This window comes from Drosophila eugracilis, unplaced genomic scaffold (assembly GCF_018153835.1).
Source record: "Drosophila eugracilis isolate 14026-0451.02 unplaced genomic scaffold, ASM1815383v1 contig_47, whole genome shotgun sequence".
NCBI classification, from domain to species: domain Eukaryota; kingdom Metazoa; phylum Arthropoda; class Insecta; order Diptera; family Drosophilidae; genus Drosophila; species Drosophila eugracilis.
In genome coordinates, this window is record NW_024573338.1 from 997,461 (window position 1) to 1,024,805 (window position 27,345).

Below are 27,345 nucleotides of genomic sequence, written 5' to 3' on the forward strand. Positions count from 1 at the left end.
CTGACTGATTAGGCTTTATACGATATTTATATGTATATGTTGTGGCCCACGAATTGGCTTATAGCCAAAAGGGGGGCGTGGCCAAGTCAAACGGCAGATGACAGTCGGCGCGGCCCGATAAGGGCATGGCTCTTATATAAATTTATGCAATTCACAAATGCTAAATGGTAATCGGTAATCCAATTTGAATCCGTTTAAAATGTAACCATTATGAGTTGACACCTTGGGGGGCTGTTCTCGATTGGATGATTCTACTTTTTTGTTCATTATATGCAAATTTGTTGTTATCTATAGCAGGTTTTTTTTTATGTTTCCATTAATCAGTGGGATTAGCTTGTGGAAAATGAATGCAAAACACAGGGATTTAAATCAGTAATGAAAGAAGAGTGTTGTATAGCATATTGCAGCTCTTTTAAAGTGTAATGTGCTTAAAATATATGTACTTAAGAGTAGTTTAAATTTAATAAATACAATTTAATATAATATTTTGAATAGTTCAGAAGTTTTGTTTTGTTTTTCTCAAGAAAACAACAAGAAATCTCTCAAGATATTCCATCTTAATGTGATTATTCCCCAATTAATGTAACTAATTGTTCAAATTTCCTTGTTTAGTGTTGATTTTCCCTTTTCCATGTTCAATTAATTATTCAATTTACCAGTTTTACCTCAAAAAGTCTTAATTTCTGTTAACTTTAAGGCACTCCATGCCATGAATTTAATGTAAACTCCCAAAGCCAAAGCAAACTTGAATTATGCAATAAAGATTTATACTTGGAGAGAGATGGAGATAGCGTCAGTAAAGACAGAGACAACGACAGCCGACTCTCGACACCTTGGCCAAAACGGATTGACTTATTGTACTTGGGGGACCCAACTAACGGACAGGCAAACCAACGGACTGGTGGACGGACAAACGGACAAGGCGCCGGAAATGTTTGCAGCAAGTGACTGACTGAAGTGAAGAGGAGAAAAGCCAGCTCTATAAGGAGGCAGATGAGTAAGCGGTGCTCCAAAGGGGGGCAGAAAAGGAGGCGGCGACTGTTGATGACAATTTACCGACACAAGACGGAAGACACGGACAGTTTAACTTATGGGTGGGCGGTAAACTACTGGTAGAGAGGGGTGTGCCAAATCCAATAAACACAAACTGCGATGTGACAACAAAGTTGCTAAATTATAGGAAAAGCCAACGGCAATGCAACAATTCTTGGTTATATATATATAAAAAGTATATATATTTGTGGAAGGTAAATGCAAGTCACGTGACTTAGTTTAGCATTAAAAATTTTTCTCGTGGCGTTCAACTTGTAACTTTGGGTTCACCTCAAGCTGCGTGGAAAATTCTTTCTATTTTTTCCAGCAACTTTTTTGGCATCATCAAAAGTTGCAGAAAAATTCTAGTTAGTGGTGTGTGTTTAGTTAAGGTAATTTTTGTTTAAAAAGTTGGGATAGTAAAGGCTAGCTTAGTGGGGTCTTTTTTTTAATGAAAATAAATCGAAAATTTTGAAGATAAACTGGAGGCTTAAAATGGAAAATCAGGGATAACTATAAAAGAGCCGTACTTAGCTTAATAAGTCACTAAAGCTTATTAAGTGCTCAGTGCTAGTAAACCCATAAATTTGAAGAGAACTAGTAACAAGATTTAGTGCTTCATGAAAACTTGCATATAATCCAATTAATCTTCGAGAATTTACTGCATTTCGGCGGCTGGCTGCATTTTGCCAAAGTAGCATTGCACCAACGCTGCACTCTTTAATATCTTCTACCCCTCTCTGTTTTTAGCTTTTTTGTTTTGTCTCTTTCGGTGAGAAAGGCAAAGTCAAATAAATATGCACAGCAGACAGCAAAGTCGGTTGTTGTTGTTGTTGTTTTTTTCGTCGTTGAAAAGCGCAATAAACGCATTTCTCAGCCCGCGACTGACTGCACTTTTTGTTTTGTTTCGTTTTGCAAACAAAAAGCGTTGCGAGACCAAACAACAGAAACAAAATCGATAGTCGCCAAGAGCCCAAAATAACTGAGAACATTCCGTATATATATATATATATATATAGATTAAAAATTCAACTAAAAAGGGTTTTTGATGGAAAATATTTGCAGGAAATATGAGGGGAATATTGCAATTTGAGTTTTCATAAAAAGAAGATAATTGCTATTGGAAATTTGTAATATTTTCATAAAGTATGATAGGAATATTAGAATTTGAGTTTAGATAAACAAAAAGTTTGGTAAAATGTATAAAGCAGATAAAAGATGCTGCAAATGTTAATGCTAGAAATATTGCAATTTTTACTTTAGAAAAATAGAAAAAAAACTTAAAAAACAAGATAATGACAGCGCATTTTAGTTCTTTATTAGAAATTAGCACAAAAACATTGTAATTTCTGCATTTTTCTAATACTTCCTTACTTAATATCAGTATTTTTAGACCTCCTTATTTGGCTAAAAATCATCAAAGCCACACCCAATTTCTCGTGCATTTCTCTAGATACTCTTTACATATATCTAGTACTATCTATATGTTTGCCTCTGTGATTTTGTTGTTTAGCTTTATTTTTATTAGTTTATTTTCGTTTGGCTTTTCGTATGACACGCGAAAGGTCTTTGCACTTGACAACAACATCGAAAGGTGGCGGCAGGCACTGAAACTGAAAAACCTAAAAGAGGAGGAGCCGCCAACTCCTCTCCAACCTTCTCAACAATTTATACAAATTTTGCCTTGATTTCGTTAAACAATTTTAATCTTAATGTTTGACTCAAGACCTTTTTTTTTTGCACATCTTTGGAGCACTCGTTTTTTTTTTTTTCATTTTTCCTTTTTTCACTCTCGCACTTCAAGCGTCGTTTCAGCGTTTATTTATTTTTCGGTGTGTGTTACACACAAAAATTCAAAGTCAACAACTTTTCGTGCTCAAAATTAAATGTTGTAAATGTTTTCATACCCTGGTTTAAACGGGGGGCATAATAATTTCAAGGATTTTTTGGCAATATTTGGTAAATTATATTTCACTGTGAGGTTTACAATTTTAAAAAAATATTAAATAAATTAAATTAGAAAACAATGGTATAGCCCTGACTTTGATTAGTCATAACATAATTTTATATTAATTTTTATATGATATGTTTATGAATATATTTGACACTTCATAAAAATATTGATATTTCTTCCGAAAATTTTGTAGTTCGTTAAAGTCATCGGTTTTAAGAACCGATTTGATATTTAATAAATAAATATTTAAATATATTTAATATTTTATCTGTACTTTTCTATAGTTTATGAAATTTTTTGATACTTTTAAAACATATTTTATAAAATAAATGAATACTTTTATTATATATTATGAAAAATTTTGATATTTTATGAATAAATTTGATATTTTATGAATAAATTTTGTATTTTATGAAAAAATTTGACATTTTACAAATAAATTTGATATTTAAAGAATATATTATAATATATTTAATAACCGATGAATGTTCTTGATCAATCCCAAGTTAAAGATATTAAAAAGTTTACCTTAAACATAAATTAAAATGAATTTTTGGTTTTGTGAATGAAGCCACCATATCAAGGCCAATGATAATTGTTCTATTAAAATAAAAATACGAATGTTAAGATATTATTTTTAATTGAATGAAAAACTGGTTTTTGATTACTGGCAAATGTGTGTTATAAATGCTTGTGTATGTGTGTGTGTGTGTCTAAGAGCTCTTTGTTGTTATTAGATTATTCATTTTACTTTGAACATTAATTTTGTTTCGAGAACTGGTTCATTATCTGTGCGTATTATGGGTAATTAGTTTAACGAACTAGCTTAAATTTAGTGTCTATAAATAATATTTTTAAGTTTGCAAACTTATTTGGCTTTCGATGGTTTTGGGATAATGGCTTCATTAATTTTATGAAATGAATATAAAATATATCATTAGTTTAAAGAGATGACATTTAATTAATGTCTTTAAAGAGATAGTTCAAGTAAGGTTGTTTAGGAAAAGTGTTCTTTTACATTTAATGTGAGCTTAGCTAAGAAACTTAACCCTTGATTTATGTACAAACTTCTTAAACCAATAAATATTAAAATTTAATTTCAATTTATATTCCGCTGACGCTTTATATGCATTCTTTTTAATTTGAAAAGATTCCGGAACCATCAACCTGTCAAGCCACTTTCAATCAATCTGGCGAATATCATTTACATAACATATTTCGCTCATCAACACCAACCAACATTTTTTGTTAACCCCATAAGAACAACAACAATAAATTTGTATAAAAATCTTAAAAAGGGGAAACGAAAAGAAATAGAATTCCCGCAGAATGTAATTTTGGTTTTTTTTTCCTCCAACTTTTTCTGACTGGTTTTTGCTATTCACGTTTTGTTTTGTTGTTTCTCTGCGTTCTCTTTTGCACAAGCCTATGGGCAAAATATCCACCACCCCCTTTTGTCGCCTCTCTCTTTCCCCATCGCTCTCTCTGTCTTCCTTCTTTTAGTATTTTTCTTAAACATATTTTTTATTTTTGCCTTCGCCTATTTGCCATTCTAAGATTTTCTTGCCTTTTTTTTGTTGTTTTTCTGTGTATTTCTTCTTCTTGCTATCGCTCAGTTTGCCTTGCAAGCATTTTCGTTAGCTTCTCTCTCTCACTCTTGTTCTCTCACGCATGTTTTGCAACAAAGAGGAGGCCGGTTTTTGTTTTCTGTCTCTCCCTTTTATTTTTCTGGCTCACGCGCTCCCTTTTTTTCGCTCAGCTATATGTGTAATGTATCTGTGTGAGAGCGATGTACGGGTATGGGTATGTATATATGTGTGTGTGTGTTTGTTGTATCTGTGTTTTTGTTGTTGTTGTTTTTTATTTGTTGTATCTTCACAGTCAAGGAGAAGTTAATGAACGATTTTCTCTTTTGTGCGGATTTTCCTATTTGCTGGGTGAAGTAAGGGGGGGGAGGTGTAAGTGGGTGGTGAATTTGTTTTGGTCTGAAATCGCTTTTATTCTACACAAAGAAAAAAGTTGGATGTTAAATATAAATTAAAGTTAAATTAAGGGTTATAACAAATACTAGTCTGCCGCGATTTTCTTTATATTTTTTCTATTTTTAAATAAAATTTTCATAAAAATGATAATTTTTTCTCTCAGTGCACATTTTTCTCAGCTGAAATCTTTTCCCTTCATTAACAAAACGAATTTAATTTTGTTGCTCACTTTTCCGGTTGCTGATTTTTATTTTGCTCGGCGCCGCATTTTTTGGCACCTCTTTGCCGCCTGTTTTTTCTTCATTTTTTTTTGCCTGCTTATTTATTAATTGCGTTTAAATTAATTTATGTGATTTATTTTTCTTGCCTTCCCAGAAACGTTTTCATTCACTTCTCTTGCAATTTGCGTGGCGACTGTGACCCATATTAATAAAATAAAAAAAAATAATAAAATTGCGTCAGCATTTTGTTGAATTTTTCTTGTATTGTTTTCCATTTTCATTGTATCACTGACTTTGGTAATCTTTATCTTTTCTTTTCATTTATTTTTGTACCTTTTGTGTCTGGCTTAAGATCCAAATTCGCACTTTTCTGCGTTAAGCCGCTTTTCTTTTGCACTGTCAAGTTTTTCATTGTCTCGGTTTTTTGTATATCTTTTTTCACGCTTTTTCTTAGTTTTTTTTTTGCCTCTCTTTTGGCCACGCTAAATATTTGTTAAAAGATTTCGGTGTTTGGTAATCTTTGGAGATCGTTGAAATCTTTGAGGTCTGCGAAATTGTTGTCTTAGGTCAGAGTTAGCTGTAAATTCAGCTAATATTAATCAAATATGTAAACTAGTTAAATATTGGTTTAAATTAAATGGTTTATTTATAGAGTTTGTTAATTATTAAATGAGTTTTCAATTAAATTTGGTCTGAAACTGATTTTCATGGAAAATCACAAAGAACCCGTGTTAATAATTGAGGCCCAAAAAAGGGGGACTGACTTATTTTTAACTGCAACCTACAATTTTTGGCTCGAACCTGGTGACTTGGGCTGTTATTAATGCAAAAGTCGCAGCCAAGGAGAGCTTTTACATTTTCTGGCCGCATGTTGAACACCACCCCCCTCGTTTCAGGCCCAGTTGATAAGCTCTTAAATATTTAAACTGTGTGTCAGGATGTCGTGGAAGTTGGCCAGATGTGTGGGCGGTTGGTGGGGCTTAATACTGTCGCATTATGACGCAAGGAATTGCCGTTGGGAATGGTTAAAACAAACACTCACACACTCACACTCTCACACTCATACACTTACATAAAAAAGTGGGCTGCAAAAGTTAATTAACAATTTGTTTGCCACGCTCGGTTGACATTTATGTCGCTGGTATTGTTGTCAATGAGATGATGATGATGATGATGTGATTTCTCTGATATTTGCTTTCCAGGAAGCCATCAATTGCCATTGGGAATAAGGCTGGGGATGGCTATTCTATAGGGTACTAAGAGGGGATATAGGTTTAAATGCTGTTTTAAGGGAAGTTCCTAAGTAAAGTTAAGAAGTTTAAGAGAATGAGAAACCTTTTCCTTTTCTAAATAATAATAAATAAGGAAGTAAAGAGAAGGGGAAGGCTAAAGGGAAATCTCTTTAAGAAACTCTCCAAAATCTACAAATAATAATTTCCACAATTTTTCATTACCTTACAGATTACCACATCCACTGCCAAGAAATTGTGGGAGAAATCCGATGGCAAAGGCGTTTCCTCGAGCACTCCCGGTGGACCGTTGAATCCCTTGCAGATTCCTGGTATCGGTGATCCTTCATCGGTATGGAAAGATCACACTTGGTCCACACAGGGCGAAAATATCCTTGCCCCGCCCCCATCGCGTGGCTATGCCCATGGAGGCAATTCCGATACATCGAACAGCGGCAATGCGGGCATACTGAGGTGAGAAAATTAACACTGTCTCTGAAAGTTACGAAAATGGGTTCAATGGAGTGTGAAGTTGAGATTGGGGAAATTAGTTTAAATCTGATTGCAAAATGTGTGTTTGAAAATTAACAAGGTTTAAGTTTGTTTTGAGTCAATCAATAATGGATTAATAATGCATTTAATATCTCTTTTAACAGTCCCCGCGATTCAACTTGCGCCAAGGTTGTAGAATATGTTTTCAGTGGCTCGCCCACCAACAAGGAGAGTCCACTTTCTGGCCTAGAGCCGCGTTTGCGCAATCTTAAGTTTGATGACAACGATAAGGTGGGTGTTCTTGAGTTCTAAAACTAACCAAAAAACATAAAAATAATAATTATAATTTCATAAATTACAGTCACGCGATGATAAGGAGAAGGCAAACTCTCCGTTCGATACAAACGGCTTGAAGAAGGACGATCAGGTCACAAACACAAACGGTGTTGTCAACGGCATTGACGATGACAAGGGCTTCAAGTGAGTACATATTTATAACTTAGTCTATACTAAGACAACTTTCAATCTTCAAACTAAGCTAGAGTCGGTAGAGTTAGCCATAAACTGGTTTCCTCCAGCTCAGCCAGTTGGTGGCTTTCATCTCCTCTGTTCTCTTGACCGCAGAATGTTTTCCATGTTATGATTACTGAAACTGAAATTCTTTGCCAGTTCAAGGTTGCTTCTTTCTTTTTTTTTTTTTTTTTTGCATAAAACTTTCTCTTCTAAGCAAAAAGGTGTGTTGTGTTAGAAAGGCAAAGCAGGAGAGTGGAGTTTTTCCAGTTTTCATCGTGAATGGCAGAATGACTGGTTCTGTGTCCATAAAGACATGTCTAGTCATTCGAAGGTTACCTAATAGAGTTATTCAAAACTATAACCAATCTTTGAAGTTGTTAAGCCTATGATTGTATGTAATTAGATGAGGAAATACTTAAGCTTTCGGTTTTTGGTTTATTACATGTGAGTTGAAACTTCATTTTTGAGGGTTTAGCAATTACTTTGTTAAACCGGAACAAGCAGCTTAGGTAATAATTGTCTTAGCCTGTCTATTATTTACTAATAGAAAACTTTGGTTTCCTATTATCATAACTTTTTTTTTTAATGTCAAACCTTGAATATTTTAGGTTGTTAGAGTACAAAATGTTGACCCACAAACACACATATCGATTTTTTGACTTTTTTTTAAACTTGCTTTTTGTTTGGTAACCCATTTTTTGGTATTTCAATTGTCATTTTTTGTCTATCATAAAGTGATTGTTGTGCGTCTGCCCACAGTTTTCGTCTTACCATCTTTTACATTATTTATTATTAAGTTTTAATTGTTATTTATGGCGATGGGGAAAGCTTTTGCCTATTGGCCTGGCCCACCTGCGTTTTTTTTTTTGGTCGGCTTTTTGATTTTGACGCAACGCGAAATACGGCGACAGTTTGAGTGAGTTAAATTGGAATTTTGTGTAGTTATGTTGAAAGAGTAATGTAGTAGGGGGTGTAGCCACCCGGTAACCAGCTGGCCAAGCTTTAATTTAAAGACAATTTTTATTGGCCCAAACCAGTTGGCTAGCTGATATGCTGCAGTTTGGTTTAAGCAATCATCTCTATGGCTAATATGGATTTTTCTTTATAAACATTTTACACATTTCAACTTTAATAATTTAAAAAATTAAGTTTTAAGGTCATCTTCGTAACTTCCTCTTATCAGGTTAACACGTTTAAAGACATTTATAAGACATAATATGTATTGGCAACTGGTTAGTGGCTGGCTTTTAGGCCTAAACAAAAGAAAAAAAAATGAAACCAGTCTGCGGTTTTTCCTCTCTTCTCTTCTCTCTCTCTCTCTTAGTTTGCCTTTGGCTGCCGGCTGTTTTTTTTTAAGACTCTTTTTCTTCTTCTTTTTCTGTTCGCTGAGGCTGTTTTGCAATTTCATTGCCGGTTGGCCCAAACATGTTTCAATGCCAAACGTAATAACTGTTATGATGTAAGTGGCAAAGAGACAGAGGCAGCAGAAACCACAAGAAGAGGTTACAGAAGTGGTAGTAAAAATCACCTGCTATAGAAGATAATGGTTTTTATTAGATTAAGGAAGTTCTGATTGGATTTTTATAAGAAATCAGAAACATAATGTTAGAATTTTATATTCAAGAAATGAGCTAGAAGATGTATCTTAAAGCATAAAGTTTGAAAGATCTAACATTGATATTCAAGTTAACTTACTCTTTAACTTAAAAACAATCTCAAAGATCAAAAACTTAAATCAGCAAACCCAAAACTACGACAGACAATAACAAACAAAAGTTTATGAAATAAAACTCAAAACGTTTTGTATATAATTTGTGATTTTCCATAAACTTTTTTCTGATTACTTTTCGTTTGATATTGCATTACAGCAGCGTGGGCTTCAGTTTTTGTTTTTTTTTTGTTTTTTGTTGCTGCTGCGACTGGAGGTTTCATTTTTTTTTTGTACGTTTTGTTTGAAATTGAAGTTGCGAAAACATTGAAAAGCGAAAAGCGCTGCTAAAAATAATTCGAGGCAGTCAAAAGTGGACAGTGACTCACTGACTGCCTCACTGAGTGCTTCTTCTGCCACCTGCCAGGTGACCCAGACTTACTGTGCTATAACCCATTACAGGCCCCTACCCCCTCTGACCTTTTTGGCTGGCCATGCCTCTTTTTTTTTTGGTTTGTTTGCTTGCTTGCTTGCCTCTTTGCCCTTCGCTCCCTTGGGGGGCCCCGCACTTTCTTTTGTCTCGAAAAAGTGAAAATTTTTTTTAGGGGCAACGAAAGAAGAGGAGTGGGGAGGGAAGTTATTATATAAAAAAGATACAGCTTTTGGGCTAGGTCAGACATGACTTTTAGAACTCGGGGGGCCAATGGAAAGTTGCCAATGAAAACCTGACCTCAGTCAAACGAGGCGAAATAGAAATTTAGAAAAGTGTGAGTGGGAAATTGTGGTTTTTGGGGGATTTATTGGTTGTTTTTTAAGTCGTAAAAATATATTTTATATATATATTACTGAATTTACTAACTGAATAAACCTGCTCTAAATTATAGTTCTTAAAAAAACGTTAAATATTTGTATTAGCTAAACAGAATTAAGGAGAGGAAAAATGTAGACGTTCTGTTTATGCCTGGCTGAGCTCATGACTGGGTTTATTTACTGCCAGATGGTTAGTAATCACAGCCAAAAGTCGAAATAATCTAAATGACTAACACTTGGTAGACGGCGAGCTATGACGTTGTCTGTTTATAAATTAGCAAACAAGATTGATTAGCCACAAAGATGGGTTTTGATTAGGAAGAAGTAAGCTGAACAAAATGTTAATTATGAAAAATATAAAATGAAAATGATCTCTCGCTTGTTAAATGGTTTAATTTTTGAGTTTAGCTAAGAGGATTTTACAAGATTTAAATATAGGGATTATCTAATAATAATAATATAATAATAAATAAACCAGATTAATAGTAATTAATTTTTAATTTTGTTTCCCTTTTGCATTCACTAAGTTTACTCAACTTTTGTTCTGTTGCCAAGCTTAAATCTTTGCAGTCACTTTTTTGTATTATTATTTATGCAATGTGAATGACCTGACAATGAAATTATAACTGGCAAACTATATATATATCTGCGACTATATAGACACATGCAACGCTAGAAAGAAAAGGCAGACAATGTAAAGACTAAATAATAGCAAAGATAAAGAAAGAAAGAAAGAAAAAAAGCAGTTGCAGAGTCATCGACTTGAGTGCAGTGGGTTAGGAGCAATGAATGAATGGAAGCTGCCGTGCCAAGATGAATGCATTAATTAAATCAGCATGACTAACTAATAACGCATTTAACAACAACAACAGCAGCGGTGGCAAACATTTCCAGTTTTAGATCTTAAGTTTTGGTGGCTTGCCGATTTTTATTTGCATGTTAAGCGCCGCTCGTTAAAAACAACGTTGTTTTTATGCTGATTTTTGTGTGTTTTATTTATGGACTTTGTTCCAGCTGCTCTAGTGACGTCATAAGTGGCTATAAAACAAGTTTGCTGCTTAAGTCTTTTGTTTAGTCTCTCGGTTTGTGTGCAGTGGCTATAAAACTGTTCAGATTTTATAGAAAATTGTTTGTTAAATTGATGAATATTTTTATATATCTTAGTTTGAGAGCTTTTAGTTATTAAAAATAAACATTTTTAAAGATATTTGTTGAATTTCTATACTAGTACTAAATCATGTTTGCTTTTTAGTCCATATCGTACGGTTTGTGTCTAAGATGAGAAAACGGTTTTTGCCAAGACTAAGTATTAAGGTTACAGTTGATCTCAAACTTGAATGACTCAAAAACTGTATGTGGTTACACATGAAAACTGTAATGTTATTTTACATGCTGTCAAGGACCTTCAGTGCTCTCAAACTGTATAGTTATAAGAATTTTAGTTTTTAACCATTTTTAATATAATTTTTAAATAACTATAAACCAAATTTTATTAGATATTTAATATATAAACATTTTAATTTTTTTTTTCTAGTCGCACCCCTGGTTCACGTCAACCTTCGCCCGCCGAAGAGTCCCTGCCACGTCCTCCAAATCTACTCTTTCCCCCACTGCCGCCACCCTTCAACCACATGCTTATGGACCATGGTCAGGGCATGGGCGGCGGTTTGGGCGGTGTCGTTGGTTATGGCAACGGTGTTGGCGGTGGTGGTGGCGGAGGCGGGGCAGGCGGAGCATGTGCCCCACACCAGCAAATGGCCGCCCAAATGAGTCAGTTACAGCCGCCGATGATGAACGGCGTTGGCGGCGGAATGCCAATGGCAGCTCAGGTAAGATACTTAAGTTTAATTTGCTAATTGTTTATTAAATTATTTTAATTTTTAAACTATACATAATTAAATACTAACTTAACTTCCCTCTCTTACAGTCACCCATGCTGAATCACCAGGCAGCTGGACCCAATCATATGGAATCTCCCGGAAATCTCTTGCAACAGCAAAATTTTGATGTTCAGGTGAGTTGAGATGAAATCGTATCCTATCTGAAGTGTTTGTTGTTGTTGTTTCTCCATGGCCTCCAGAGTGACATTTTCATTGTGGTTTTGCAACAGAAAATTTGGGTCATGCAATGGGTTTGTTAGTGGGTGGTTGGTGAGTGGTAGGCTCCATGTTCGTATGTTTGGAGCCGCCGAGCCACAGAGGCTGCTGCCTAATTTTGCACATCCGGCGGATGCTGCTGTTGCGCCGTCCCCTGGTAGCCATTTCCGCTAGCCTTGCACAAAACGGACTCCCAATGCACTACTCTCCATTTCTCCATTTACCATTTACCCCCAGCACCACCCCCTTTGCGGCTATGCCCATCTCGTTGCATGCAATTTATTTCGAAACAAAACGGAAATCGGATTTATTAGCCACAAAATTGCTTTTAAGCTGGTACTTCTGTTTGTACCAGTGGCTTTCAAACCATCCTTTGGTTAGGCTCGCTCCCAGTCGCATTCCTGCGGTTACAGTGGGTATTCGATGTGGGTGAAAGTTATGAATATTCGAATTTGATAATTATTTTTAATTTGAGTTATTAGATTGCTAATGAAAACGCTAAAACGCTATACAAATAAAATTTGAATTCAGTTTAAAAAGTGCCTAAAAGTATGCTAGGATAGAATGATGATATAAATTTAGGCTAAATGAGGAAGTTTTAACGATTTTAAAATACTTTACAAAGTTTGTACTTTATAAACTTATTTCCTACATACAAAATAATCCTTGTCTTTCTCTACCAGTACCCACTGTACCCACAGTCAATGTCATTTCTTTCTGTTAACTTCAGCTTTATATCTAGCAAACAAGCAACAGAAACGCAGTTGCCTTTCTCCCTCGGCTTGCCAAATTGAAAATCAATATGCGTTGTTGCAGTTACCGATGCTATATCTTCCCTGTATATACATATATATATCCCTTCCCCTTCCAGCCCCTTTGGCCTTCAACTGTTGGCCGCAAAGCAAATTGACATTTCCACACTTTAGTCGTCGTTGGGGCTGGGGCAATCTGCACTTCCGCTTTTTATCGCTCGCTCCACACATCCTGCAGGCATTTTTGTGTCGCTTTTGTCTTCTCTTCTCGGCCACTAAGGGTGATGAGAGGGGAGAAAACGGAGCAGAAAAACTTTATCGTAGCTCTTTGTTTGCAAGTGTATGTGTGTGTGTGTGTATGTTTTAAGTGAGCTGCCTGAAAGTATGCTGCGCAAAATTGCATCAAAGTGAAAAAGCCAACACACTGGCAGAAAATGTTGTTGTTGTCGACATCAACAAGAACAAAAACAACAACAACAAGAACAACAAGCTTGTTATAAACTATAGCCTGATCGGGCCAAAGTAGCTGGAATGTCATTACCAAACTGATGCTGCTTGTGGCACGCGGGAAAGGTGAAAGTTTAATGCGCTTCCTGTGTTCTGTGGAAAGTTTTTAGGATAAGGACATTTTCAGGTAGATTTAATACAGTTTTCCGGTAAAGGAGTTTAGAGGGAGATAATAGTTGGTGATACTAAAAGTTGGGTTTTATATAGTAATGGTATTTGTTGGATCATTACAAGGCTAGGTAGGTATCTTTTAGTATTGGGTTGGATTGAAAAATGAACAGTCAGTTATGTATTTCAAGATTTGGTTCATCAATTGGTTTTCTAAGTGGAAATTAGATGCATGTTTCATATTTTTAAGTAGCTAGATAAAGATTATTTAATTGTATTATTAGTAAAACTTATTAATAATTTCTAAAAGTTATCATAAACTGCATTTCATATTGAAAAATGATTATTTTTCTCTCAACCTTAGTACCTATTAAAGATGCTGTAAGCTTTTCCTATAATAAAATCGCAATATCCTTTCAGAGGTCAGTTAAAAGTGAAATGCCTTTGCCCTTTTATCACGCACTCTTGATGCCTGGCAACAAAAATTAAATTATAATCCCAGCGTTATGTGGAAAGCCCATAAAGAACGTTAATATATGAGTAATAATGCTGATTATTATTATGTTTTCATATTCTCTTTCTCTCTCTCTCTCTGAAAGATAAAGCAACTCTCCACACCACTCAGACCATAAATAAAGAACAGGAAAACGGGGGGTGCCACAGGCAGGGGGGGACACAGACCAGATATGCATTTATTGGTTTCATGAGAAAGGCGTGCAATATGTTGCCGATAATGGATAATGGATAATGCAAGGCATGCACTCAGGCTTCTCTTTCTCTTCCACTCTCTACCCCCGCTTTCGTACATATTTCTTATTAAATTGGCGTTGATATTAACACCCAAAAAAAAAAAACAGAAAAGTAAAAGAAAGAAAAGAATCTTGACGAATCGCATGCGAAATAACGATGAAAAGGACTTTTCTTTTGGCCTGAAGAATAGGGCTTGCGGTGCCACATACAATGCCAACGATTTTTGACAATGGTTATGCACAAAATATGAAGACGAACGACTTGCCGCCTTTGTTTGTGATGAGATTTTGAATGAAGAATGAAAGAAAATGGGAACATATTGAAGGGAAGTAAAGGAAAATGTGATGATATGTGTGAGGGAAATTTATGAGTTACTTATGAGGAGTCAGTAATATTGAGGTTTTATTGCTTATTTTTAGTTAATAGTTAAGCAAGTTTTCTAGCTCTTTAAAACAACTGCATTTTTCCTTATGAATATGTGTGGAAAACTAAATAAAAATAAGGAAAAACTAGCATATGGTGTAAGCATTTGCAAACTGTCAGAATGTGGAAGACAAATGGATGGATTGCCATTGATATAGGAAAGAAATCATTATTTATATGCAGCAACCAGCAGGAGCAAGAAAGAAAAGTCACCACAAAGTGGGAGGATATCCAAGAGGAAAACAGAGAAAATTGCTTTGGCAAATTGTTGAAAATTAATGCAAACTGTTGCCAAAGAATCATCAATATAAATTTCCATGTGACCAATAAACGTATTTGGCCAACTCGTTGCGGGGCTAATCAGGAAAAATATTTATCAAAATTTAGTCTTAGGGTAAAGGAGAAGAAGGAGAAAGACAAGATATAATCTTTGAGTTTTAAAAGCTATTCTTAGAGAGAAAGTATTTATTACTTTTAAGACTAAAAAATCTTATTCATAACTTTCTCGAAAAACCTATTAAAACCAAAACTAGTAACCAGCCTTTACTTTTCCCAACCCAAATTCTTTTTGCTTTGCCATTTCCTCTTTGTTAAAAAACTAATTACAATTTTTGTGGCCTAAAATGGTCTTAATGCGGAAGAAAAGCTTTTCCATTATTGCGTTTACTTTTATTATGATTTACTAACAACTTTTTTTTTGGCTGCTGCTGTCTGTCTTAGCCATGCTTCATTGACTGCTTTTGTGTGTTAATCAGTCAGTTGGCCAGGCTTTTGTTGTCTTTCAACGCTGGCTTAATCGGATGATTGGTGTTTTCGCTCGCTTACTGCTGCTCTTTACCCCCTCCCTGCCCAGATCAACTTTGATCTGAAAGTGGCTTTAATTGATTTTGAAAAGTTGCGGATTATATTGTTTTCCCTTGTCTGCGGGTATTTTAGGTTTTTTCACTTTGTACTTGGTAAATCAGAAAGTTTGGGGCAAAGACACAGAGAGAGAGCTCTTTGAAGGTAAGGGAAATATCTAAAAAAAAATCGGAATAAAAATCCAAACAAATAAATCAAATAATGGCGAATAATTATGACCACATTATGGAAATTCCTCTAATAGTTTTGTGTCTTTTCAAGTGTTTAATTTATGCATTCCAATAATTCTTTATCTATAAATATATATTTTTTTTAAATAAAGTTTTTAGCAAATGAGATTTAACATATGTCCCTAACTAATGGGGAATGGTAAAGGGGGGAAAGGGGGAGAGGTTTGACAATTTTCATTCCGCACAAATGCCAAATGCATTCGAAAACTCATTGTGCATAATTTACACTCGAAAATTAGCATAAAAATGCATTTAAATCAATGGAAAATCCAACAGCATCTGCTTTGCTCCTTTTGCCACTGTTTGGCAAGCTTCTGTTGGGGTTTTCCAAGCCACCTCCCTGCCCTGGCATATATTAATTCAGCAATTAATTAAGCGTTAATTGGCACAAAAAGCATATATAGCTCATTATGCATGTGTGCCTGGCACTTAGTAAATTAATTTCCAATTGTCCATGGGCAGTGTTTCATTTAAATTCAGCTCTCATAACTTTTTGTTTACTAAATATGGTTTAAATTTAAAGTTTAAAGGGGTTTATGGCTGATTGATTTGATAATAATGTCTAGTTAAAAGTTAGCTTTAGGTTAGCTTAAGTTTATGTGTTGATTAATGGATGGTATTTAACATTAATTTAAGTTAATATTTGCTTAAAGTGGTGATTTGAGAGTGGATTTTAAAGCTATGAAGCTGAATAGGTGATAGACTTTATAGGACATAGCATTCAGAATGAACTTTCCTTAAAAGTATTTCAAAGAGATGTCTATTTGGCATGCCTTTAAGAAGTTTTTCTCTTTAATAGTCGTGATAAGCTTAAAATATGTATTAATTTAGGTGATTATAAAGCTATATATCTGACTATATCAGATAGAAAAGTCAGTTTAAACTTTCTTCAACAATATTCCACAGTTTTAATTACTTAGTTTTCCCTTAACAACTTTTTCACCTCAAAATTTCTATCTAAATTTAGCTTTCTAACTTTAAAAAACTGATTAAGTTTCCTAATCACATTGATTAGCTTAAGTCTGGTGTGAAAATACTTGAGGTAAATACTTAGCTTACCAAGGCAATCTTCTTGGCTTAACTTTAGTCCGGAAAGTCTCTTCAGTTGTTAAGGACAACAACGTTAAATTCTAGCTCCTGTTATCAGGCAAAAAGCCATAATCAAGTGGTTGTTTTTGAAAGGAGTGAGGAGCGAGGTTAGTAACCCAATCGAAGGAGTGAAACCCACTGGAGTGAGTTTTGGGCGGGAAAGTGTCATCCAATGCCGTCACTTGACATTTACCGCCAATAAAGCCCAATTAGCGGTTGCCCCCACGCCTTCGGATACTCTGTCTTTCGTCGTCGTCTTCCCTTGAAGTTTGTGTGGACACGCAAATGCTAATTAGTAAGTGGCAAATAGTTGACATCGGCTAGAGAAGTAGGGTGGTTGTGGGGTGGGACAGTTGGGGCGTTGCAAATTTGGTAGCCGAGACATTAATTAAGCGACGCCCTGATGCATGCTTCACAGCGTATGCGCTTATCAGGAATGTCCTTGGCCAGCATGTCCCCTTTAATTGCAGTGTAGAAAGTTGGCAAGTAATAATTTAAGCATCTTGAAAGGAAGATCTAACATATTTTCTTATAATTTTTAGATTATTTTTTAAACTCTTGATGCCAAAAGGGAATTTCTTATTCAATCAATCAACTTGTAAAGTTTAGAGCTTACCTATTAACACCTCTTAACTTTCCACTCAAACTTTACTTTTGGGGAAAACTTCAAAGTCCGCGAAAAGAACAAGCTTAGCTAAATCTACCCCTGAAAATAAGAAGAGTTTAGCAAATAATTTTGCTTTAATTAACATGCTGACATCATTAAGGAGATGGCAACAGTTTGTCAGATAGTCGTCGAATCATTTGTCTTCACGCCCGCAGGAAATATCATCCGTAACTCTGCTGAATCTACCCCCAAGGGGGGGGAGTGGTGGAAAATGCTATTGACAGACCCACCTTTCCTTGGCCTTGATGTTAGGTTGTGTGTGTGTGTGTGTCGATGTCTATGTACTGTGTGCTAATTAAATAGAAAAATTAGAAAAACTACGTCGTAAATTTCAGTACGAAGTCGTGTAATATAAAACCCAAAAGCGCACTTATCACACTCCAGGGGCGAAACAAGGGGGTGGAGGGAGAAACGCTGACAGAGAGCGATTGGGGAGGGAAAAAATGGAGAATAGAGAATGGAGAATGGAGAACCTACCCTGGCTACCCAACCCCCTGGCGGGTGTGAAATCATTTGACGACATTGCTCTCTGCATGACGCAATTAATCACATTAACTTGCCCGCCGCCTGGCCGCTGTGTTATTTATTTATTCCTAGCCAAGACTGAGCTGGCCAATTCGCTGTAGACTTCGCTGGCTAACAAACGCTTGATTAGCTCATAAGTGCGCAGCTAAAGACATTGACCTCGATAGGGAATGGGAATTACGAATGGAAATGGTACATATCAGAATGCTAATTTGCTGATTACATTCGCGTTGGCATTGCATTTGAAATTAATTGGGGGGAAAAGCGGGCTTACCTTGTTAGGGGTTTGAGGAAAGTTTAGTTAAAAACAAGAAGAAACGCAGAAGACGAGTGCCGCGACTATAAGATACCCGTTACTGTTTTATGCAATTTTAAAATATTAATTTTGCCAGTGGAAATTCCCAAAGCGCCACCTATTGTCGGAGAAAGCATGTTGGGTAACTGATAGTGACGCCATGTGAGACCTTATAACTTAAATTTCTTCATAAAAAGCGATTTGATTTGATTTGTTCCGATTTGAAAGTTCTTATACAAGGTCAAACGAAGGCATTCATAAAAATATCATATACGCCACAGTTTTCCGCGGTTTGTGGGCGTGGCCGGATGAAAACTCGTGACAAGTTGCAGTGGCATCTCTAAAATACGTGTTCGAAAGCCTAACTTTTTAGCTCTTATAGGTCCCAAAATTTTTGCATTTTTGGATTTTTTGTGTTTTGTGGGCGTTAGGGTGGGCGTGGCTTGATCATTATAAAAATCTACATGCTTAATCCGAACTTTCTAGCACTTATAGTTACCGAGACATAAGCTTTCCTACAAAATTGGAAACCCGTCTTTTGAGCTTGGTGGGCGTAAGAGTGGGTGTGGCCACTATAAGATGCGCAGGCATCTAAAGATTATACATACTGAAATACTCTAATAGTCCCCGAGATTTCAGCGATTTTAGTTCGCGTTAGAATCGCGTTCGCGATTTGTGGGCGTTAGAGTGGGCATGGCAATATGCTGAAATAAACTTCCGCTGCTTATGGACCTTAAGAATTGGTCTGCTTAATCTAAACTTTGTATCTCTTAAGGTTCCTGAGATCTCAGCGTTCATACGGACAGACGGATGGACAGACAAACAGACATGGCTCAATCGTCGTCGCTATTGATCCTGATCAAGAATATACAATAGATACTTTATAGGTTCGAAAACGCTTCCTTCTACCTGTTACATACTTTTCCACGAATCTAATATACCCTTTTTCTCTACATGTAACGGGTATAAAAAGGGGTACTAGTAGAAGCAATGTTTTTTTCATTCTTAGAAGATATTCATAAGTTAAGGTAGAAATATTTAAACTATTTTTTAAGTTTTTATACGTTTCTTTTTTTAAGCGTAAAGCAAACTAAAAACAAAAATAAGTAAAAACATATTTCCATTCCCACATTATGCAAATTCCAATGCCATTTCCAAATGCATTTCCAGTGTTTAATTTTAATGCATGAATAATTTTCATAAAATATGTGTGCGGTTTTTGCATAATGAAAAAGGCAAATGAATTTGTGGGCCAATTTAATGGATATTTTCATTAAAAGAGTTTAGAGGAAAATGCAGAAAATTAGCTACTGAATATTATATTAAGTTATTATTTGCCAAAAAAGCAAACAAACTTAATTTATTAAACAATTTTAGCTTGTTCTATAATATCTATTTTCCTCTTCTCATACTTTCCTTGACCACTTTTCCTTGAATTTTCCCTCTTTTCTCCCATAACAAAACTCAACCTTTGCCCGCAGTTTGTCAACTTTTCCTTAGTTACTTCGTCTGGCTAAGGTTTACAACAACTTTTTCATTAATAGTTAACAAGCTTCATAATTAAGCAGCCAGTCGAAAGTCCTGGCCATTTCTTTTATTCGCCGCTTTTGCTGCTTTTCTTGGCCAAGTTTTTTTTCTTTCTTTGGTCCTTCTTGAGGAATTATGTGCTGATAAAGTTGTATTTGTGGACGACTTGGCTTTTCAGCTGTCTTGGCAAGTCTGTCAATGACTTGCTGTTTGTTGCTGTCTCGTTGTCGGTGGGCTGTCATAAGATTCGCCCTCAAAGCGTTTTCATGTCGCACCTTTCATTTGCAGACAGTTTTCCAAGGCGCTGTTCATTTTCCAGGCCACTTGTTTGCTTTTGGCCTTGCATTGCCTTGCAGTTTGCATTCATTTTCCTTCCAGAACTTTAACAAGTTTCTCTCAACTGATGAATAAACCAAAAAGACAGCCCCCCATATATGTTATATTTAAAGTTTCATTTTAAGGGGAAAGGACAAAGCCATAAATTTAAATTGGCTCATTAGCAGAGGGTTAACCACGAAGTATTTCCCAAAAGAGTTGAGAGAACCCTTAACCAAATTTTGTGCTCTGCTTTCTTGGCGTGATTTTCCAGTATTTTGAGGGCTTTTGGCTTTGGCTTTGCTCTTGCTTTCTGCCATTTTGTCTAGCTCATTTGAGTTTTGTTGGTCAAAAAGCTTAACTAAACTAAAAGCATGTAAGGCATTGGCTAACAGAAGAGTGAAAAAGGAAAAACCGCAAGCAGACACTTTATTCATAGGGATATGGGGGCAAATGGGAAATGGCTTTGTCTGCTAAGTGAGTGTGTGTTGAAAAGTTTTTCATTGAATTTTATATGTTAGAAGAAGGGAGGAGGGAGGGTTGGTAAGGGGAGAAAACCCACACACACACAAGACATCGAGTTGATAAAATGTTGACAGTTTTGGGTTAGTTGTCGAAGCCTTTTGAGTGGCCAAACTTGTGAAAGGGGGAGAGACCTGTAATTGATAGAGTGTATGGATTCTTAAAGCTATTTGGTTAGCTATTAAAGTTGTTTTTAAGTTTCCGTTTGAGTTATATATAGCAAGATATATCTATATCTCTGGACAGGCATTAGGAGATGGCCATTTGGGAATGTGTAATTTATAAACAACCATTAACCCCATTTTCGCCACAAGCAAAATGCAATTGCAATCAAAATGGGGCAATCAGAAAATAATTGTGACACGCTTTTGGCCAGCAATCACGGCAAAAACTAATTGCATACTTTCGAGTCGGGCTTTGTTTTTGGTTTTTCTGCTGTTTTTTTTGGTGTTTTTTTTCAACTTGCAACATATTCTAAATAATTAATGCCATGCCGCTGCGCCGTGCAATCAACATCAGTTTGGAGTTAGTTGTCAAGTGACTTCATTTTCCTGCTCAACGTTCCGTGTTGTTGTAGCTCCACGGGAAAATGTGTTTTTCACGGGTAAGCAGTTAAGGATAGTGGTAAAAATGGTGTGGCAAAAATGAACTGACGACACAGCCAGAGTCATAGATTTTTCCAGAGAGAGAGACGAGGGCTTGCTCGATCAACCTGTTTTTCTTTTACTATTTGGTAGGTTCAGGCACATTAAGCATGGAGCAGGGGGGCACCTCTTTTCTATATATATAGTACAGAGAGAGTATATATAGAGTATATATATTCCAATTCAGTGCACTTTAATGGTTCTGTTCAGACCTTCCTCCCAGCTTTTGTGGCAACAACAAAAAAAATGTGTTTCTCTGCTGTCGCCGCTCTGTGCAATTTAAATACAAACCTCCTTGATATTATATTTCTGAGGGGGCAGGAAAACCCTTTACTCCCCCACCATATGAACCTTGCATGTCACACGCCAACTTTATCTATTTTTTCTGTATATATATATATCTCGTATATATCCTTTGCTGTCTATAACTCCGTGCTCTATATTTACGCTACATTTAGTCGGAAGTTTGCCGCGTCTGTTGCTGATTTTCCATGCGTTTTGCTGAGTTTTCTTTCCTTTTGTCTGAGTTGATGTGGGAGTATGTTGGGTTGCTGTCAGTAACTGATTGATAGGAGATATATAGCTAGTAGGGTTATTAGGAAGATAAAGCCAAAGGGTTATAAGAAGTTTCTTAAAATATATTTTTTTTTTTTTTAGTTTTTAAAAGCATTTAAAGGGTATCAACTTGTTCTAATACCTATTACTTCTCTTTTTTTCATCATATCAGTTCATTTTCCATCTTTTGTCAACTAAATTTGCCGCATGTTCAAGCTGAGCGGAAAAACAAAAACCTAGTAAAATATGGAAGTTCATTTTCATGTTCATAAAAAAAAAAAATTGATATTTAATGGTTTCTTTATTGGTTTTTCTCTTTTCAACATTCTCTTCTTTCTGCTCCTTTTCATGTCGCGTGAAAAGAGTGGAAAGTCTCTGATGATTTTATAGCGTTAAGCTATTAACGATTGTAATCTATAGCCATTCCGAATGACTTTTCTATATCTACTAAAAACATGCCAGCTAACTAACTGCAGACAGGCAAATAAGTTTGGCCAAAGTTTTTGTCACGTTCAGTGATTGATTTTTACGATTTCGTTAAATCATTGAACTTGATTCCAGGCCAGGTTGTGATTTTCCTATAATAACTAACTTAAAACAAAGAGTTTGAGTTCCTCTATCCATTGATTTAGTTTTCCATTGCTTTTGGTGTAGTGGTGGCAGCATTTCCGCTCCATTGAGCCGTAAAATGTTGGTGCAACTTGCAAGTTGGCTTACATAATCATTTAGAGGCTACTTAAGACAATTTAATGCAGTTTTTTCCATTGCAGTTTTTTCTTTGCTATTACGTATTCTGTTAGTTTTTCCAATTAGTTTTTATTAACCAAAAAAAACTCATAATTAAAAGTGAGCTTGCAAAAGGAAGGCGGCCTGGCTAAGTTTTTGGATGTTTTCAAGGCTTTTAGCGCTGAAATTAATTAAGGTTACATAAGTATGAATGGAACTGGTAATCTTTTGTGGCCTTTTCCCGTTCATCATTATGATTATCATTATGATGCCAATCATTATTGCGAATGTTTGTGATGCTTAAGCTAAGCTTTTCAAAGACCCAGCTAATTTACACACATTCAACTTGTAATCCCCGGCATAATCATCAGGGAGGAGAAAGAGAAGCTTCTTGTTGTGCATCTCATTAAGGATAAAGAGCAGGATGTCGCCGGTGGTGGTCGCTTGAGAGTGTGTTCGTGTGTGTTTGTGTGTTTGCTTAGCTGTGGTTGCATCCTTTTCGGGGCACTCTGACACACAATGAGCTCATTAGGACACTGAAAGGAAAGGATTTAGATGGATAAATTTCCAACTTTCTTTAAGTTTTTTTCTAAGTTTTCTAGCTAAAAACATATTTCCTTGAATATTTTTACAGAAATCTCTCAAAATTAGCTATTATTTTCCCTCAGTGCTGGGCGCCTGAAATATTTCAGTGAATAGAACTGGTCGGCAACCTAAAACAGTTTGATGTTCCCCTTTGTTTTCGCATAAAATGCCATTTCGCGGCGTCACATTTCTATTGGTTTGGCAGCAGGACCTTTTGTTGCCATTTCTTTGGCCATAATGAGAGTGCGTCTTCTACGGAAAATGGCATTCTGAATGGCTGGCAGCCAGTGTCTCTTAAAAACTTGGCTCAAAGGAGACGGATTGAGTGCAGCAGCGGCAGCGGCAGCGGCACCAAGAGCAGCTGTCATTTCAGCTGTCATTGTGTGACATCTTCATCAGCATCGTCACCCAACGCCGAGTCTTTCACTCTTTTGATAGACGTTTGTCAATCAAAATTATGTGCTGGCTTTCTTTTCTTTCCTCTCTCTCTCTCTTTCCCCTTTCTAGCTTTCAGCATCTCCCCTTTCTCTCCAGACCATTGTTTGCCTTACGGTTTTTTGTCACTTTAGTTTGGCTTCCTAATGCATCATCCTTAATTGGCATTTTGTGGCAAGAAATAAAAGATGCTTCCCCAACTAAGACACTTTAAATGTTTAAATACCTTGATTAACCCTTTAGATTTAACATTAAAGCCAACCAAAAACCTCTTAGTAAGCTTTGAGCTTTGACCTGTCGTTGACTAAATTATTCAAATATCCATGACAATGTTGTCCACAAAATGATGGTTATAGAGGGGGCGTTAACTTTGCTTGGGAAGTTCATTAAACTTCAAACTCCCAAACTCAATTTGTTTGTTAACACCTTCGTCTGGATTTTGGCCAACAAAACAAATTGTATGCAATGCCATGCTCAGCTGCTGCTGCTGCTGCTGCTGGCTTACGACATAATTACATTTTAATTCCAAAGACAACAACGATAGCAAATAATATGCCCCAAAAACTAACCAAGAACAACAACAACAACAACAGCAACGACGAGACTGAATTTTGAAGTTTATCCAAAAGTTTGCACTCATGAGGTGAGTGTGTGAGGGTGTGAGGTCTCTTCCGGTTGGCTGAGTAGAATTCTGCATGAATTATAATTATGTTTTTCATTAAAATTCACCTTGATGCTTGATGAGTGGGTTGGTAAACTCTCAAGTTTTCGGCGCGATTTTCAACTTTTAGCTAGGAAAAGTTTTTTGGCATTGTGTCGCTCGCCCTCCTCCGTCTAGCAGCTCGACGGTTGTTTACATTTTTGATTTACATTTTTAATGAGCTTGCAATTTCCTAAAAATAAAATCATAAATTTGTAATTTAATGTTAATAGTAATAATAATAATGATAAGGTAAGGCAAGGATATAAAGCAATTGAATGTTTGAGTATTGGTGGGGTGGGATTTCTGCGTGTGTGTGTGTCCCTCTGGCAGGTGAGACATTCAAAGGACAAAGTTTGACTTACAAACTACAATTTAATTTAACTTTGGATATTCTTTGTTCTCCCACTCGACTGGCCCCCTCTTCCCTCTTTACCCTCTCTTCTCCTCAGTGCCATATCATTTGGAGTTGACTATAGAGAGTTAGTTCTGTACAGTTCTACCTCCAGAGTTGGCTATTGCATTCCAAAGCGAAACGCAGTGCCAATGTCAGCTTATTCTGTCATTCATTTTGATGTTGTTTTTTATACATTTTTTTGTTGTAGTTTTTTATTTTCCTTAACTTTTCCAGGGGAAAAAAGTAAGTTTGTTCAACTTTTGGCGCATTGGGTTTGGATTTCTGTGAGGCATTGAAATGATAGTTAATCTGAACTTGATATTCCGGAATGTTAAAGAAATTTCAAGTCAGAAAATAGTAAAAAAAAGAAATAAAACTATTTCTTAGAATGTCAATAATTTGCAATTAAATTAAGATCTAGTAAATAATAAATATATGAATATATGAATGAGGAAATGGAAAAAGACTTGACTGTAAACAATTTCATGAATTTCAATGGCAAGCAATTTTCCTTGGCTGACTTTCCTTCCAGCAGCTTCTTGTTTACTTACACGTTCATTTTATTTAATATTATGCGCATGTTTCATTTATGAAATGCAAAAGTTCCTAGGTACTGGTGGAAGGTAGAAGTCTACTATGAAGTTTTCTAATTCTCTTTCTGGTTTTTTAGGTTATTTTTGTGGGAGATAAAACTAATATTTAACCCAGACTTTTATTAATTATTACTTAAAGATTTATTTCCTTAGAAAGTAAGCATCAGGTTTAACATTTTCCCCAAAATTTATTGACTCCCCAAAGAGCATTTCTTAGTCTCCAGTTGCGTTTTCCATTTGTGCCTTGCATTTTTTATGCCTTGGAAAAAGTTTGTCATGAGTTTTTCTCTATTTTCCTTGGCATCTCCTAGAAGGAAGCCCACAGTAGAAGTAGGAGTAGTAGCAGCAGCAGCTGGAAGCAGAAAATTATTCTAATTATGCAAGTAGTAGCTGAGGCAGCTGCCTGACAAATACAAATTATACGGGCAAAAGGTCTTGCAGTTGCATAAGATGATTCACTATACATAAAAAGCTAAAAGCTAAAACAGATGGAACTTAAATTTTGTATAGAATTTCCTTAAAAATAACCACACACAATATGGCGGTTGGCAAGAAAATGCCACCCTTCAGTGGTTAATTGTGTTAATTATTGTATTTACTCTTCCATTTTTTTTTTACCCTCACTACTTAGGAAGTTTCCTTTCTTTTACTGGAATTTTCCGTTTCCCTTTTTGTTGTAACAACTACTAGTGGACTTTGTTAGTGAGCTACAATGTTGGGATTTAATGCACTTGTCTTTGACAATGACTAACGGTTACTTTGTTATGCCGAGGCAACCGTTGCACCCTCAACTTGCAACATAACACCCTCCCTTCCCTCACAACCCATTTAGCCCGTCCCCTGTGTATGTTTGCTTCGTGAAGCTGCAATAATGCCCCTTTAATAATTCTCAGTCATTTGGAAAATAACAGTACAAAGCCGTGACCATATCTCTGGCAGTAACCAACCTCAACCGCCCGTCCGTCCGTCCGTCCGGCCATCATTTCCTCCATCCTTTTCGGACCGAGTACCTACCATCTACCTACCCATTTTCCAGCTGCCGTATCTCCCAGCTGCTGTTGCACCTCGTTGTTGGGCTTTACTTGTTGTTAGCGCCTCAGTTGTTGGCTCTTACCACTGACCCTTGGCTACCTTCCTTCCTACCTTTCGCCCTCGCCTCTTTTGGCTCCTCCCAATTCATGTCGAACATGAAAATTTGTGTTGCATGTCCTTTTTTCGCTTTTGCTGCCCCTCTTTTCTCGCTCTCCCTCTTCCCTCTTTTCCCATCCTTATATTTACTATATTTTTTTTGGCCCATGTCCCTCTGGCCACATTTTAAGCTGCTGCAGCTTGTTTCCACTGTTGCATTTTATTTTACATTTTTATTTTCGCTTTCCGGCTCGTTGCTCTGTTTTTGCCCCCCCATGTTGCTTGCCCAACCTGCTTCCCTTGCTAGGCTGTACTCCTACTCTGCCAATTTTCTACTTAGCTGTGTGATTTAACTAAGTAGACCTCTGGGTCAGGGGGTTTGACTTCGTCATTATGCAGCTGTTGATAGTAGAACAATAATCCCATCTTTTACTAATTTTGTTTAATTTTCTTTCTTGCAGGTGAGTTGAAAGCTATGTTGATGGATGTAACTTGTGATTTGGGGTATGTTGATATCATTTTAAGGTGAAATAATGCTCTGAAATAACTTATTATAAAGAAAATATAGAGTAAAAAAAAGTTTATAGAAACTGACCAGCATATGCTACAAAGTATGCTATACTTTTTACCAAGCCAATTTCAGCCCCTTCCCACACACACACACTCACACACAGAGTAAGACCATCCATATTTTTTCCCCATATTTATGGAAGGCGAGAGAAGCTAATTAAGTTAAACAACAATCAAGCCAGGCATCCGGTTTGGGCTTTGGGACGAAGGTGGCTGCATTTTCATGCCTGCTTCGGGGCACACGAGGCGTATGCGTAATATGATTTACAGCACATCAAATGTGATTATCAGGGAGCAAAATTCACTCCCCAAAGGCAGTTCACTGTATTTCCAGTTGTTGCACTATCTCTCTCTCTGTGTGTGTGTGCGTTGCAAGTTGCCTTAATTTAATTTTCATTGTGCAACAGAAGGACCAAGATGAAGGCCCTACTGTCTTCCCTTTGCACGCTATTTTTGCTGCTAAG

General features: G+C 36.2%; 1 protein-coding gene across 6 annotated transcripts in view; it reads left to right on the plus strand.

Moving 5' to 3' along the window:
• The window catches only part of LOC108112745 (maternal protein pumilio), a 188,910-nt gene that overhangs the window by 17,409 nt on the left and 144,156 nt on the right, over nucleotides 1-27,345 (plus strand). For all 6 annotated transcript variants that reach the window (XM_041819122.1, XM_041819121.1, XM_041819124.1 and 3 more), the window contains 5 exons: nucleotides 6,651-6,892; nucleotides 7,075-7,201; nucleotides 7,272-7,390; nucleotides 11,416-11,710; nucleotides 11,809-11,895. In XM_041819122.1, coding sequence (XP_041675056.1) covers nucleotides 6,651-6,892; nucleotides 7,075-7,201; nucleotides 7,272-7,390; nucleotides 11,416-11,710; nucleotides 11,809-11,895 — 870 coding nt within the window. The remainder of the gene's footprint in view (nucleotides 1-6,650; nucleotides 6,893-7,074; nucleotides 7,202-7,271; nucleotides 7,391-11,415; nucleotides 11,711-11,808; nucleotides 11,896-27,345) is intronic.